Source organism: Trachurus trachurus, assembly GCF_905171665.1.
Source record: "Trachurus trachurus genome assembly, chromosome: 5".
NCBI lineage: Eukaryota > Metazoa > Chordata > Actinopteri > Carangiformes > Carangidae > Trachurus > Trachurus trachurus.
Window position 1 is genome coordinate 28,499,201 of NC_139896.1, and position 15,116 is coordinate 28,514,316.

At 41.5% G+C, this 15,116-nt stretch overlaps 1 protein-coding gene across 1 annotated transcript; it reads right to left on the minus strand.

The window, feature by feature from the left end:
• Window positions 1-1,412: 1,412 nt before the first annotated feature.
• On the minus strand, window positions 1,413-14,656 carry eif4enif1 (eukaryotic translation initiation factor 4E nuclear import factor 1). Its single transcript, XM_083971980.1, has 19 exons — window positions 14,337-14,656; window positions 13,527-13,674; window positions 13,360-13,433; window positions 11,806-11,933; window positions 11,272-11,546; window positions 10,893-11,097; window positions 10,582-10,745; window positions 9,770-9,908; window positions 9,418-9,594; window positions 8,265-8,536; window positions 7,550-7,624; window positions 6,132-6,318; window positions 5,573-5,661; window positions 4,420-4,556; window positions 3,826-3,907; window positions 3,116-3,239; window positions 2,666-2,983; window positions 2,392-2,562; window positions 1,413-2,282 (listed from the first exon to the last, which is right to left on the minus strand). Exons 2-19 carry the CDS (start codon window positions 13,626-13,628, stop codon window positions 2,104-2,106), a joined length of 2,898 nt encoding a protein of 965 aa, XP_083828106.1. The 5' UTR covers window positions 13,629-13,674; window positions 14,337-14,656; the 3' UTR covers window positions 1,413-2,103.
• Between the last annotated feature and the right edge of the window lie 460 nt (window positions 14,657-15,116).

Consider the following 15,116-nt stretch of genomic DNA (forward strand, 5'->3'; position numbering starts at 1 on the left):
AATGTAAACTTGTACAATCTGTAGAGAGATAATGTAGTTAAACTGTCGGTTTATAGTTTTAAGATAACACATGACATTTTAGTGGCATTGTTATTTTTTTTAATTTCTCTAAGTTTTTATACCTATAAGCCATTACCAAAAGTTAGTTAATTACCTTTAATTATAAATGGTAATAAATCACGGGTACAATAATCAATCAAGTCTCGTTTTATGGTAATAAGCCGTCTATAAATTGATCGTTTGGCTGCACCAATGATAAACAATCCATTAGAAGGAGCCCCCTAATGAATAAATGAGCTTCTGATAAGAAAAGTGTTGTGCTGGAGGAGGATGTCGAAATCTGGCAATCTATAAAGTTTTTTAGCGTTTGCTTATTACTGATCAAATGACATTAGTAAATTATTAAACTCTAATAATACTAATTATCATCAAACTCTAATAAAGCCATTAATGAAATGAATGCAGCTTTTAAACCCATTATAAATTATGCCCAATCACAAACTTTAACCTGCTGAGGCATTACTTGCAAACTTACAAACAGGGGCGGTGTTTGGCTCAGTTGGTAGAGCATCCGCCCCGTATGTTGAGGCTATGGTCCTCGCTGCAGGCGGCACCAACAAATACATTAAACATGAATTGAAATTTAGGAAGATATTAAGAATACTGACCAAGATTTCAGTTTTACATTTGTCAATAGTGTACCGTATTCAAACATTCAAATCTGACCTTATTTGCTAGTGCTGCAATATCTATTCTGCAGGTATACTGGACCCATCACCAACTGCAAAACTGGATTCACTGTATTTTACTGCACCACCCTAAGAGTGCAGATTTTCTATGCAGTTCAGTTGTAAATGTTTTGGTGGAGATCAGACACAATCTACAAGTGACCCTTCAGCACCAGCCCTGGTTAATGTAGCCAATGGAGTAAGAAACACAGACATCTTTTACTTGTTTAACATGACTGCAGAGTTCAGACTTACACCTTTAGGACAGAACAGTATAATGCAATTCAAGACAACAGCTTATCATAAATTCAAACCTTACCAAACCATTTGTGGAGTTTAACATAATCAATTCAGGTAATGTTACTGAGGTTAAGGTGGTGCTGTACTAAACTGCAATGTTAAAATGCCTTTAATAATCTGCTGCCCCCTCGTGCCAACTGGTGGACCCAAAATTGAGAAGTAATTTCAACCCAATCCAGTTTAGCACAACACCAGAGTTCGGTTGCAACTATATAGTTGATGATACAATATCTAGTGCAGAGTTGTACCTAATAAAAATAAAATGCCCAATGCAAATATTAACACAGCCATCTATGATCATGGTAGCAATACAAAACCCATTTAAAGACAAATGAACAAGCTGTTTTACTGAAGATTTTATTTATTAATTCTATTTGTGCTTTTTATAACTTAATCGCACATAAACTGCATCCCAAACACCCTCCAAAAACTGACAGTGAGCATTGCTGTCCCTCATAGTGACAGAATGGATGGGAGAGGATACAGTTGGAGAAAAAAAAAAAAAAGGCACAGTCATCCCCTGGAGTTGTCTTGAAACGTTCCACGCCACTCACTCCTACAGAAAAAGGGGCCACTAGCGATGTCACAAAGGAAAGTTTGAGCATACACTGAAGTTACCCCAACATCTATCTTAAGCAGTGACCCCCTCTCGGTGCGGGGTGGGGGAAATCACGGTGGACAAGACAGAGGAATGCTACCAACTCGTGGTGACAATGTCTCACAGTTTTCAGTTGAACTGCAGGATAAGTTCACCTTCCCCATACCAAGTTAAAGAAACCATACCTATATACAGGGAGAATACGATTCTTTCCCAAGGTCTGTACAATTATGCCTATACATTATTTACTGCACAGAATCTAATAGAAAAAAAATTCACTCAGCTGCAAAAACATCTCCATCATTTGCCTCTTCAAAAGCAGTGACTTCAAGGTTGAAGACAAAGCATGGCATGGTTAGACTATCCAGTTCTGTGCACCGTCTTTCAAATTAAAGTTCACATTTTTCTGGTAACGAGGAGGTGGAGATGGGCAAAAGAGAAAAAAAAAAAAAATCCTGTTCGCCAGTGTTTATTTTCTTATGGCCGGAACTCCAGCTCATCTACACTTATGACCTTGGCTGGCATGGAGGGGAGTGGCTGTTCCAGCATCTCTGATCCAAACCACTTGGCGAGGCCTAGAGGGGGGCTGCCCCCGTGTTGCTGGGAGCCGTTTGTCCGGTGGGGGCCATGGCTCTGTAACTGGGGGCCTGGGTGTACTGAAATTTGAAGAAAAAAAGAAAGACATTTAATGGCAAGTTCTTACTGATTATGACACCAATGAAATATATCACATGAGCAGTAATGTCTGAAACTTCTTCAACCTACTTGGTCTCTGTTGCTGAAGTTGCTGCTGCATAACTGCTAACTGCATCTGAGTGTTGGCTCTGGGAGGTAGAAGTGGATGAGCTGCTGCACTGAGAGGGTACAGCGGTTGTCCAAGAAGGGCTGGGGGCAAGCTCTGAAGCTGTGCAAGGTCAACATGTGGTGGAAATATACCTGCAAATACAAGTAAAGGCTTCCATTAGCTCAACGACTCACATAACAGTTACATTTTCTAAAAAAGATGAGCAGGGGACAAAACGAGCACAAAGACACTAACCAGCTTGAACAAGAGCAGGGCCGAGCTGCTGGGGCTGGATGCCCTGTGCCAGCATTCGTTGAACCACATTAGGGTGGAGCTGGGGAGGAGGACGCACCATAGGCACGTGAGATAGCAGCGGTACCGGGTAGATGGGGCGAGGAAAAGATGAAGATGATGGTCCTGGAGGTACCATGGTGGGTGTATGGCGTCCAGAGGGGCCAGGCCTGAGACGCTCCTGATCCTTGCTTGGCAGGGTCTGTGAGCTGGCCTTCATCCCCCCAGACTGGGCAGCATTCCCATCCATCGCTTCCAGGTATAGATTTGGGGAGCTACCATCTGTAATCACAGCCCAAATCTCAATGTTAGACTTGTAGTACTCATCTGATGCAAACCAAGACATTTATGACAATGGTCTATGATCAGCATTTTATCCCTTGCCATTTGTTTTAAGAAACTGATGCTCCATACCATCTTGAGAATGTGCTGCTCCCTCCTCCTTGGTATCTGAACGACTTGATGGGTCATCTCTGCTTTTCTCTTTTGTGGCGTACATTTTGCGGATCACAGATGTGGGTGTAAATGAAGGGGACAACTGTAGTGGGTTAAAAAAAAAAAAGAAGAAAAAAAAAAAGATCAAGACCACCATTACCAAGATTTTACACTGCAAAGTTTAAAGATAGTGGGTCTTGGTCTCTGGGGGGAAAAGACAATCAGGGAGAATAAAGGCCTGTTCATACTTCACAAGAACGGAGAAATGTGTTTGTTTTCTCGAGGTGGCAAGAACAAGGACAAAGTTCATTTTGGCCGGGGCATTTCATACTTCATGAGAAACTCATGTGCAGGACTCCTGGGACGTCCTCATAGGGGACAGGATGTGTTGTATAGATGTTCATATTTCCTCACCGTCCCAGCCAGCTGATCCTCAGAACTATCCATTCCTGTACAAATTTCCACGCCGGTGGAAAAGCGGGAATGACCCTGTTAAACCACGCCCACGTCAAATTTCTGACCAATCACACTAGTTTTTGGACACCATATGAGAAAAAGGTTATGCCCAGCCGATGAGTCGAGAACAAGCTGCGAGAACTGCAGAATTGGAGCAGCCTTGACTTCCCTGGGAGCGAGAACAAATGTCTTACTTCTTGCGAGTATGAACAGGCCTTCAGGTTCATACTCACCATGCTGGTGACAGCGTTGCCTGGAGAGCTTCTCCCAGCAGGCTGAGGACCTGGACCAGGGGAGCGAATAACACGCTGCGGCCTGTTGATCACAAGCACATCACACATGTCAACTAGCAAATGGCAACCTTTACATATTGGCCTAGGAGCTTCAATTAGACCAATTAATGCATGCAAAATGAAAATGTCAACAGTGATCAAAGACTTAAGTAAGAAAAACTATCATGCATCACACATCACGAACACTACTAACTACAACTACATCACTGACATTATTTGTTGGTAAAATTAACCAAGACCTGAAGCCCAACACAAATGTGTTCCACTGAAGATAAAGACCATGTGTACTACGCAGGTGAGGCGAGGCTAGTTTATTTGTATAGCCTGTTTTTACAATTTGTCTCGTAACATCCTCTGCCTTACACCCTCACATCCACTGAGGAAAAACACCCAAGAAAAAACAGGAGGAACCTCAGAGGAGGAATCCCTCACCCAGGACGGACAGATGTGCAATAGATGTTGTGTACAGACAAGAAAACAGTTAACCACATGGAATTGGAAGAACATTTGAAAAGGAAATTTAAAAAAACTAACCGATTTCGAAAAGACTTGTCCTGTGGTGGTTTATTGTAGCTGGACTGGAATGAGTGGTGGACATGTAAAGCAAGGTCCTGTTGGAACGCCAGTGCTTCCAGGTCGGCCTGATTCACTGGCATGGACAGTGCCCTCATCTGGACAAAGACAAACAGAGACACCTCAACGATAGCTAAAGACACACTTTAGTTAGGACCTCTGTTTCAATGAAAACTGACTTCAGTTAAATATATTACAACTAGGTCTGTCAAACAATTAAATTTTTTAAATCGCGATTAAACGCACTTTTTCCATAGTTACCTCGGGATTAATCTCTATATTAAAAATAGAAAGCAATTCTTATCAAAGTGTCTGGTTAGAATCAAATAAACACAAAGATAAAATGTCTTTTATCTTTTTATTTCTTCTTTCAAATACAAAAGTGCAATTAAGACCCACTTAACATGTCTATTTAAAAAAATACAGCTCATAAAATGCTACAACAATGTGGTCTTAAAACTGAAGAGGTAGTAGACGACTTAACAGAATGGTTATGGACAGAATTAGTGTATGCAAAACACTGTGAACAGAAATATAGTGCTTATTCTGAGAGAAGCAATGTTTTTGGGAAAGATTACGCTGTACCACACTGATGGGGGTGGGTACAGTAGCGCGATTTAGTGCATATGTTTATTACCGTCACAACGCAACCTGTCCATGTGCCCGTGAGTTTGTGTGCGCCAGCGCAAGAGAGTTGCGGCCGCCAGTCTTGTTAAAACGCTGGATGCGCTGGTTCATAAGTTTCGTTTTTAACTCTCATTCTTCTTGGGAGTTTAGTGGCGGTTGGCAACCAACTTGAAGGTGCCTTACCGCCCCCCGCTGGACTGGAGGTCCCACACTCCAATTTTTAAAAAATGAATCGCATTGCGATTAACGCGTTAACTATGACAGCCCTAATTACAACCTTTATTTCTTGACATTACATGGAGCAGTACTCAACTAGGCATTATGATATAATAAAATTATTATTAATTATTTATTATTATATATAAAGTCAGTCAGTCATTCTCATCCAAGCTTAAGTATTGTTCACCTCTTGCCAATAACACCTCAAAATAAATAAAATAGCTTGAAGCCATTAATTCAAGTTAACTGTGTCCAGACATCAAGTTACCTGTTGCTGTGCAGCAGATCCAGGGCTGATGGACCGGTGAACATCAGCAAACTGTTCTGGCAGCATGGGCTGAGGGCCAACAGGAAAACCTTGGATATGGGAGGGGTAGAGACTGGTTTAACATCATACAGAAAGAGATAAATGCACCTTGTTTTTCAACAAGCACACAATGCTAAGCTTTTATCAACAGTAGCTTCTATGTGACATAGGCAATAGGAGTGAAACCAATCTTGGAGACTTTTCCTGATCTGCTCCAAGCTGATAGGCCATTAAGGCCGTCATAAAGTTTGCATTGCAATGACAACTCCTCAAGTTTTATCATAACATTTAAATATTTGTAACATATGCTTATCTTCATTAACTGCTCCATGTATTCCAATTTGAAATGAAATATTTGAAGCAGAAAAGCAAAAAACAAGCATCCCACATAGTAATCAAAATGTGTGAGTGAAGTTATGATTTTAAAAGAAAGTTACCGCATGCGTAGGTGTTCTTTAGTTCCATGGTGTGGTTTAAAAATCTAAAAAAAAAAAAAAAAAAAGGCTGAAACTTGTCTTACCTGCTGAAGTTTGCAAACGGCTGTTGAAGTAGTCGGGTGAGGGTGCCCTCTGTGGAAAGAGGGGGGGGGAGGGGCCCTTGTGTAGTAGGCTATGAAGAGGGGCAGAGGTTGTTGGGCCCTCGGTGTTGCCCAACAGATTGCCAAGCAGCGTGGGGGAGCCACTACGGGCAGGACCGCCTAAGAGCTCCTACAATACAAACACATTTCTCATTAGCTCCCATTCATTATAATGTTATTGGTCCAAGTTGGATTCAATGAAGATGAATGTGGGATAGAGTATTTCTCCCTCATAAAATCAACCCAGGCCATCTGCCAACCTGGGAACTCACAACCATCCTCAACAGCTACATTGAAGCAATACTCTTGGATAAAGCATGCTCAAGGCTACAACACTCTAAATCAATGTGCAGCAGGAGTTTTTAAACATTAGCGGTGCCAGTCTTGCTTCTCAAATAAAATCTGTACCAGAGTTTAAAGCAGATATCAGCTTCACGGCCGTTTCGGCTAATGCTGCGTTCAAGGCAGGCTTTTGAAACCGTAAGTTACAGCTTCAAGTCACAACTACGACTTGGTAGCGTTCCAGGTAACCCGTAGCTCGTGTTTTTACCATCCTGTTGTCTGTGAAAGTTCCCTATAACGGCCACTCGTAACTTCCGACCCGTGAACTCGTACCAGATCGAACTGGTATGACTTCACAGGAAGGAAAAACACAAAGTACGAGTTTCTTTGAACGCACCATGAGTTAGCAGCCCCCGCCCTTGTCAGGCATCAATTGGTCCTCGTGCTACGTCACCACATTCACGCGCATCCCTTGGCTGCACACACAGCCCTTCATGCCGTTCTCTCTCCTCATTGGATAACACTTGTATCCCACAAGGAAAATTTTCTCCTCGGGTTACAGCAGAGCAGAGTGACGGAGAGACTCGTGTTTAGGCTGAAATACTTCATGTAAGTGATTGCTGACGGAAAATAGGACTATTTAGGACTTATATTAACAAAAACATTCCACTGATATCTGCTTTAAGTTAAACAAGTACATGCACTGTTTTTAGTGAGCATTTCCCACAGTAGGCTGGGACAAAACGGTGAATTAATATTTCAAATGTATTTTTTTCCTCTAGTGGGAAGAACTTCACAACCATCTTCTGAGGTTTTAACAAAACATTTAACATTACAGTGTTTCCCACAGGTTCGCAATCGTAATAATTATCAGGATTTAGTGATTTGTTAATCCAAATTAAGATCATCCCCATAAAAACATTTCCTAAGACAGGAAAAGCACATCCAAAGTAAGTGTTGTTGTATAAACTATAACTCCAGGAAAAATTCCACATGGCCATCAGCCCAAAAAATAAAGTTTTATCCTGCAACAGTGATGCACTACCAGAGACATGTGGTACAAATGTAAAAATACACACCTGGAATATGTTTTTCTGCTGCTGAGCAGGCACCTGAGCTTCAGACATTGTCACCACAGCTGGGTCTGAAGGTTGCTGTATTATACAGGGAGGCAGAGTTTGTAGCGGGTGCAGTTTGACCAAAAACAGTTTGCGCGTAAAGACCCACCCCAGTAAGCATTTTTTTTTGGCAGACCGTGTTACAGGAGTTTTTGCATCAAATCAACAACTAGAATACAAACTGGCTTTCAAATAGTGACAGTTTGGACATGCCAAACACTTGTCTAAATTCTCCTCCAACATGGTAACTTGCGAGCCCACTGAGGGAGATTTTTACAAGCAGGTCAAAAGCAAAGTGTCAGTCATGCAAGTCAGTTATGCTTTTAGGTTTTGATGTGCTTTTGCTTGTTAAACATCCAATGACACAGTAGAGACAGTTATTGCCCCTGTGTAAACGAGAACACCAATTCAGAAACAGTCTTGCATGAAAAAAAGACACTTGTAGCTTTCAAACAAAAACAATCTCATGAAGTTCAGAAGCAAATTTATGCCCATCGCTAGATTTGTTGTTTTAAGATAAAGAAAATGTCTTTTGGCTAAAAGCTTGCATGCAATGTTCAGACATCTCACACTTTTAAAAACGGTACCTGTTAAAGTTCAACATGCAAAATGCTGATTATTATCCAGTGTGAGCCCAGGTCAGTATAAGAAAACAAAGATATTGAGGTTCACTTACATTGTTTGTGGTTTTGGGATGAGCTGATGGCAGAGTTCCACTTGCCTTCATGCTGCTGACCAGTTTATTAAAGGCAGACATGTCTGTGTCACGCGAACGTGGACGAGCACTGGGGCCACCCGTTAAAGCCTCCTCTAAATGTTCAGCCATGAAGGGTGTGCCATTACCTCTCTGTGGAGTCGGCACCTTTCGCACCTGTGGCTCTGAGTCCAGCTTCATCCCCTTCATCCCTCCCTCCACCTCCTCCAGTGAGAGCACCACTCCAGTGTGAGCTGGCACAGAAAAAAAACAAAAGGTTTGAAGACAATAGAGACCCTCAGCATCAATTATAGGCTCAGCCAAACAGCAAACCCAGTGGCAATAAGCCTGTTTAAACCCAAGATTCTTATGCACACTAGACACAAACACAGATTAATTATGTCAATAGATTACAATACTCAGAATCATTTCATCATGTCAGAAGGGCCCCAGCCGGCCGGCGGGTTCGAACCCAGAACCCTCTTGCTGTGAGGCGACAGTGCTAACCACTGCACCACCACGCCGCCCTTTTTTTTAATGTATTAAGCAGCTAATTAAACATGCTGCTCCATGTTTGCCGTTTGTGAATAACGTACACAGTTGACCCACAAAAACAAAGTTTGGTGCGCTTCAGAAATGGCAGTGTGAAGGCAGAACCGTAACAAGTGATAAATGCAACAATGTTAAAACTTTCAGCTCCACAATCGAACAGAGTCCTCTTGGTCAGGTGTGAAAACGACCTTAAATAGAGTGTCCTGTGGATGGGGCCAAAACTTATTCAAATGATGAATGATCTTCAGTGGCATGGAACTTGGTTCATGCAATATCAATATGACAATACAGACAAAATATCTCTTGGCTGATTCTACCAGACCATTTCTTAGAATATCTGGCAGTTGTAAGCAGTGATATAAATCAGTTAGGCCAAAAGTTATTAGTTAGATATCTCTTCACTAGATTAGCCAGAAACATTTCCTGCCTGATGATTCCATCCATAAATGTGTTCCCAATGGAAATATATCAAGCCCAGAGTTTCATCCATATTGCAAAACCGTACCTAAACATCATATCAGTGTGTTATAATACAGTGAAATGTGATTGTTCAAATGCAACATTTTGATGATCTGAAACTCACTACTTTCCCGTAGCCGAGCTTTGTTGACCGACAGGGTGGACAGAAGAGGCTTCAGGTCTATTTTGGCTTTGTGCAGCAGCTCCAGGATGTCCACCTTCTCTTTGCACTCTGATGATTGAATAGGTGTAAAGTACTGGACAGGGCCTTGGCCAGAGGATGTACAGCATGGATCAAACCCTTTAAAGGAACAGGAGAAAAGTCATTCAAGGTTTAGGACAATAAACATGTTTTGGGAGCATTAACAAAACAAGAGGGAGAACTCATGTCTTTTCTTCCAAAAAGACATTTAAGCAACGTTAAAAAAAAACCTTCAGACAAACAGTGAGACAGCCAAAGGAATCAAATCAAATACCGGCTAGTTTTTCTAGCTCCTCGTGAGGAGTGGATCTCAGGCTGCTGGATCGGCTGCCTGAAGGGCTCAGGTTACTGGAGAACCACTGACTGAAGCGGCTGGCTGAGACGGGGCCCTCCCCCAAAACATCCTCTATCATCTGCAACACAGACACAGACGCCTGTCAGAGAGTGGAAGACACAAACATCGGCAGACAGAAGATGGAAGGTTGAGAGAAGAAAGGTGACACTTACGTTCAGAGTGCTTTCCATCGAGTTAGCACAAAATGTGCCAGAAGACTGAGCGCAATGCCAATAAATGCACTGTGTTGATTTAGCACCACAACCTCATTTAGTTTGTAGGGAGGTTTCATAGTAACAAACTATAAGTTGTCCCATTGGTAACAAGCTTTAATGATGGGCATAAATTTGGATTGTTGATGCATTTAATGTTTCTTCGACCCCAGAAACCATTTAGTGACATTACCCACCACCTCAGATCAGGTTCAGTGAGGTCAAGCTAGTGCAGCAGAGGTCATCTTGTATTACAAGTGTTCCATTAACCTAATGTTTTAGTTCAAAGAGACCCACACTTGGATATAAACAGATTACAAAATTTGTCAGGTCAAACTGTACCTCAAGTCACAATCTGACATTTGAAATGACTGTATGAATGGAGATAACCTCTACCACTGAGCTTACACCGTTTAGTACACAGCATAAGAGAAAAGGAAAAAATGCTGAGAGAGGTTTAGGAGATAGAAATGCCAGCCCCGTGATGTTGACACCTTTAAAAAAACACCAACAAAATAAAAGGTGCACCCCTGTACTTACAGAAGCCAGTCCTGGCATCGTCTTCTCCAGATTGAAAAACTCGTTAAAGTCAAAGTCTCCGGCTGTCTGCTCCGGCAGAACGTCGGGGTGGGGGACCTCCTGATCCGCTGTAGACTGCAAACCCGCATCTCGCTCTTCTGCTTGCCCGCCGTTCACTTCCACAACTGCACATGAAAAATGTGACAGTAAAGATCACAAGGCAATATCTCCCATTTAGCTGCCACACTAGTAACCCAGATAACACTTGGGTAACAAATTAAAAAAACAACAGGACTTGTGATTTAAAAAAAGCCAAAAACGTATTAACATGCCTTCTTTCATAGACTCTGTCCGCTTCCTTGACCGCTTGGACCTGCGTTTGTCATCTTCCAGGATTTTATCGTCAAATCCAATGAGTTCAATTGTCTCAGACTGGCTGGTGGGACCCGCAGAGAACCACTCTGGCTCCTCTTCTGCATAAGAGTCATTCCTTCTTCTTTCACTAAACACACGTTTGTCACCAAAATCTCTGTCTCTCTGCAAATGACGAAAAGACAAAGTAAACTCTAGTGCATGCATTTAACAGAATAAATGATATGTTGCTGCTATTTAGCACATCTTTTTAGGTAGGCATCATCAGTGCACCGACTGCTTCACCAGCTAAACCCTACAGGAAATAGTTAATGGATGGACTGAAAACCAGACACCTACCCTGAATCTTTTATCTTTAAAGTCTCTCTCCCGCTCCCTCTCCTTCTCAGCTCGGGCTTCTCTCTCAAATGCTCGGGCAGCAATTATGCGTCCACTGCCGATTCTGCGTCCTGCCCCCAAACGAAGACTTTCATTCTCCTTATTTTCTAGGGGGCTGACGGGGCGACGGATGTGGGGTGCAGGTGCAGCATTGCCTTGACATCCACCTCCAAAGCTGCGTCGCTGTGGGCTCAGTATGACATCCAGATCATCCTCCTTTAACCGCTCACGAGGATCTAAATAATGCAAAAAAAATTAGAGTATTCAATCTACAACAATAGTTATGTTATAGCAAATCTGCTTTGAAGAAGATTCTACATATACACACACTTCTTACATTTCACTTTAACTACATCAATACTCATCCCTCTTTAATACCAAAATATCGAAATATTTGAGTATACTAGCCACTGCTTATGTAATAGTAATGAACATCACATTTACTGAAACTGATCCGACCCCCTTGGACCCTCTGGTCTGTAACAAACCGTTTACCTGGGATTCTTCGTTTCAGAGTAACTCTGTCGTCCACATAGTCCTTTTTAAAACCTTCCACTGGAGAGCTACGCTCTGAAGTGGGATACAGTGAGGCGTGCCACTTCTCAGGGTCCCAAACACCATCACTGTTACCAAAACAAATTTGAAAATCACAAATAAACACATTTTTCCTTTTACCGAGAAGACAAATAAATTGATTAAATGATTCCAAAACCAAAAACTATATTTTATAAAAACAAGCATGACCAACATTATTTAAAATTCCAGACAGCAAACACGGACTTAATTGGCCCCGTTAGCCAAAAAACAATGTTCTTTTAGTTTATACCATGTCATAGTCATTTTCATCCTAGCTAAATAAAATAATCCATTATATAGCTGGAATGGAAAAACAGCATTGTTGCAATGAACTGGTAATCATTTCAATAGGAAACAAAGATGAAAGAAAAAAAAAAGAGTGACAAGAAAAATAGAATTCCATGTCAACACAATCTTTCAAACAGCTCGCCTGGGAGAGTCGTTAAAGGTTAAAAATGCAGAGTATCTGATTTCTCAGGCAGCCCTGTCTGAATGTCCTGACAGTCAGGTGGTATTCATTCATGTTTTAGGTCTCGATGCAACACATGTAAAATGTGTGTAAATGATGAAAGCTCTAGACTCAGCCAAAGATGGCTCCTGGGGAAAAGGCTTTCTTCAATGTTACCAAACAGAGACTCAATTTTCAGTATACAGATCTGCTCAATTCAACATCAACTATAAGTCATAGAACTGAATTAAAATATCAAGCAGAACAACTTATTCTTTTTTTTTTTTTACATTAAAGCTGATATTGTTTGCTCTCTGCTGGAGCAAATACAGATCATTTGGAACAGAATTTGAGCAAATGTATGACAATTCTTTTGTCCCAGTTTAAGGATTTTCATTTGATTCATTTTATTGTTTATTTGACAAGGACAGTGCACATTAATGAACAATTTGTGACGCGCACATCACGTCATGTAAATATGCCGATAGGTGGTGCTTTCTCTTTATCATTTTCTCTTTATCATTTGACTCGATGCACAGAGGAATCTCATCTCAAAAGCATTTGTTCCACACAAAGAACTCCAGCAGCACAAAATTAGATTGCACTTCAGAGGCATGTGAGGACATGGTGGTGTGATACACTCAGTGTTTCTTTTTCATAGCCACCCGCCAGTAAAACTCACTATAGCCTGTAAGCCAACGTAGAGTTATACACCTTATTATACACCAAGAAACCAGGTTTTTTTTTTTGCCTTCTTGGTCCATAGTTCACAATATAAAATAATTCCACTTGTTTTGGTACAATGGTCTTGAAATGCTAAAAATGTATGTAAAATAATTTTCTTCATCCTCATCAACTGAAGCTTAAGTGCATACATGCCTATGATCAGTGGATTACAATCAAAGGCAAACTATATTACTAGCATTCAGTCAAGTACATGTCAGCCAAGGCCAGTCAAGTGCCTGGCTGACCCAGATAGTATTATTTTACTTTCCATAAAATGTGGACACGAAATCAATCCTTACCTGTCATATTTATCAGACAGACATTCTGGCCTTTCATTGGAGACTGGCAGTTCTTTAATTTCCAGAAGCTCTTCCTATAGAATAACAACATTGAATTGTTAAGTAGGGTTGGGGGAATACATCTTTATATAGCTAATAAATGACAATACATTTGATACTGTACTCACCTTACTGTATCTGTAAGGAGTTGGGGCTGCAGGCTGTTGCTGAACTTGATCTACAACAGCAGCATCACCAGTCTTCGGCTCAACACAAGCATCGTTCTCCATGATTGACTGAAGACAAACAGCTCCGGACGCGACAATGCCTCTGATCCTGTTGAAAACAAAATTAAGGTTTTCACTTTAATCATCCGTAACAGTTGCTGCTCAATCGACTTCTTATAGAATTGTCCAGGGAACACAGCGTTAAAAGATAACCGACTGTTGTTACAGCTGATGTTAATCAACTGATCAATAACAGAGTTTCAACGTTTAACTACGCCAACAGTATCACTGTAGTTTGGATTAACATGCAGACATCAGAAAAGCGACTCGGCCTCGAACACGCACCATTCCTAATATTTCAAACAAAAAGATTAACATTACCGAAACTCGGGTTAAATTAAATGGGGGCAGTTAAAACAAACCGTGCTCACCAATTAGCAACTTAATTGACAACAGCCAGTGACGCTGCCGTGAGACGTGACACGTCAATTACAATAAACGCTAATTGCCTGTAGCTTGTAGACTTTGAATGGTGCTGTTTAACTGTAAATACATATCCAGACAGCACTGACGTTGACGCCACTATGTCAGTTTTTATTCAAATGAATTCATTCTTCACTGAGTTTCATGCGAATATACGACAACAGTTAGCCCGGAGAATGGTGTAGCGTTAGCCAGGCTAACGTCCCAAATTCAAGTAACTCCGGGGCTCGTTCCTAACATAAAATATTCCCATAGAATTTGCGTAGCTTGTAACTTAATAAAACTTACTCTGTTTGAATGCTGTGTTGAAGACTGGCAGCCTTACGGTCGGGCAGCCTCGGCTCTCGATAGTTAGCTAGCTAGCTAACCTAGAGCTTTTAGCTAGCTAGCTAACTAGCTGGGGACTGGGGATAATGCCCACCCAGCGACTACCAAACGTAAAGCCGGCTAAGTTGTTGTAGAGCTTTCAGCAAACACACACTGTACTTGGGGCAACGTAATACAATAAACAGGTCTAAATGATAAATTAAGTAACACGGAGACTGTGTAATCTAAATAACTGCCTTCTCTTTCTCTGTTTTCTAAGTCGCAGCACCAATTTTCCTCAGCTCGCCGCTTTAAGAAGGTCCTTGGAACGATTACATTGTGCCTACTGCGCCTTTGTAGAATTTTAACAGTCTGGTACGCGTAGGCCGTGATGCATTTCGCAATTTAAACAATAACACACAAATCACATGTTACCAGACAGACATTTAGGCGCAGATATATAAATAGTTTCAAAATTATGCTTGATTTTTGGAGTAAAATGGCACAAAATTTCGAAACCCCATCAGGCAATAATTGGGGCAGCTATTCATTGTCTTGGGGTTTGTTCGATTTGTAAATCCGACATGGCGAGTCCCTTGCGGTATAGTGGAAATATTACACCCCGCCCTCACGGGCTGTTCAGAATTAATATGGCCGGTGTTTCTAACTTTTCACCGCACAGTGGGAATAAAGATGTCATTAACAGCTATGGCCCAAGCTGTTGTATGCAGGGAAAGGGTCTCATAACAGCTACTAAACTGA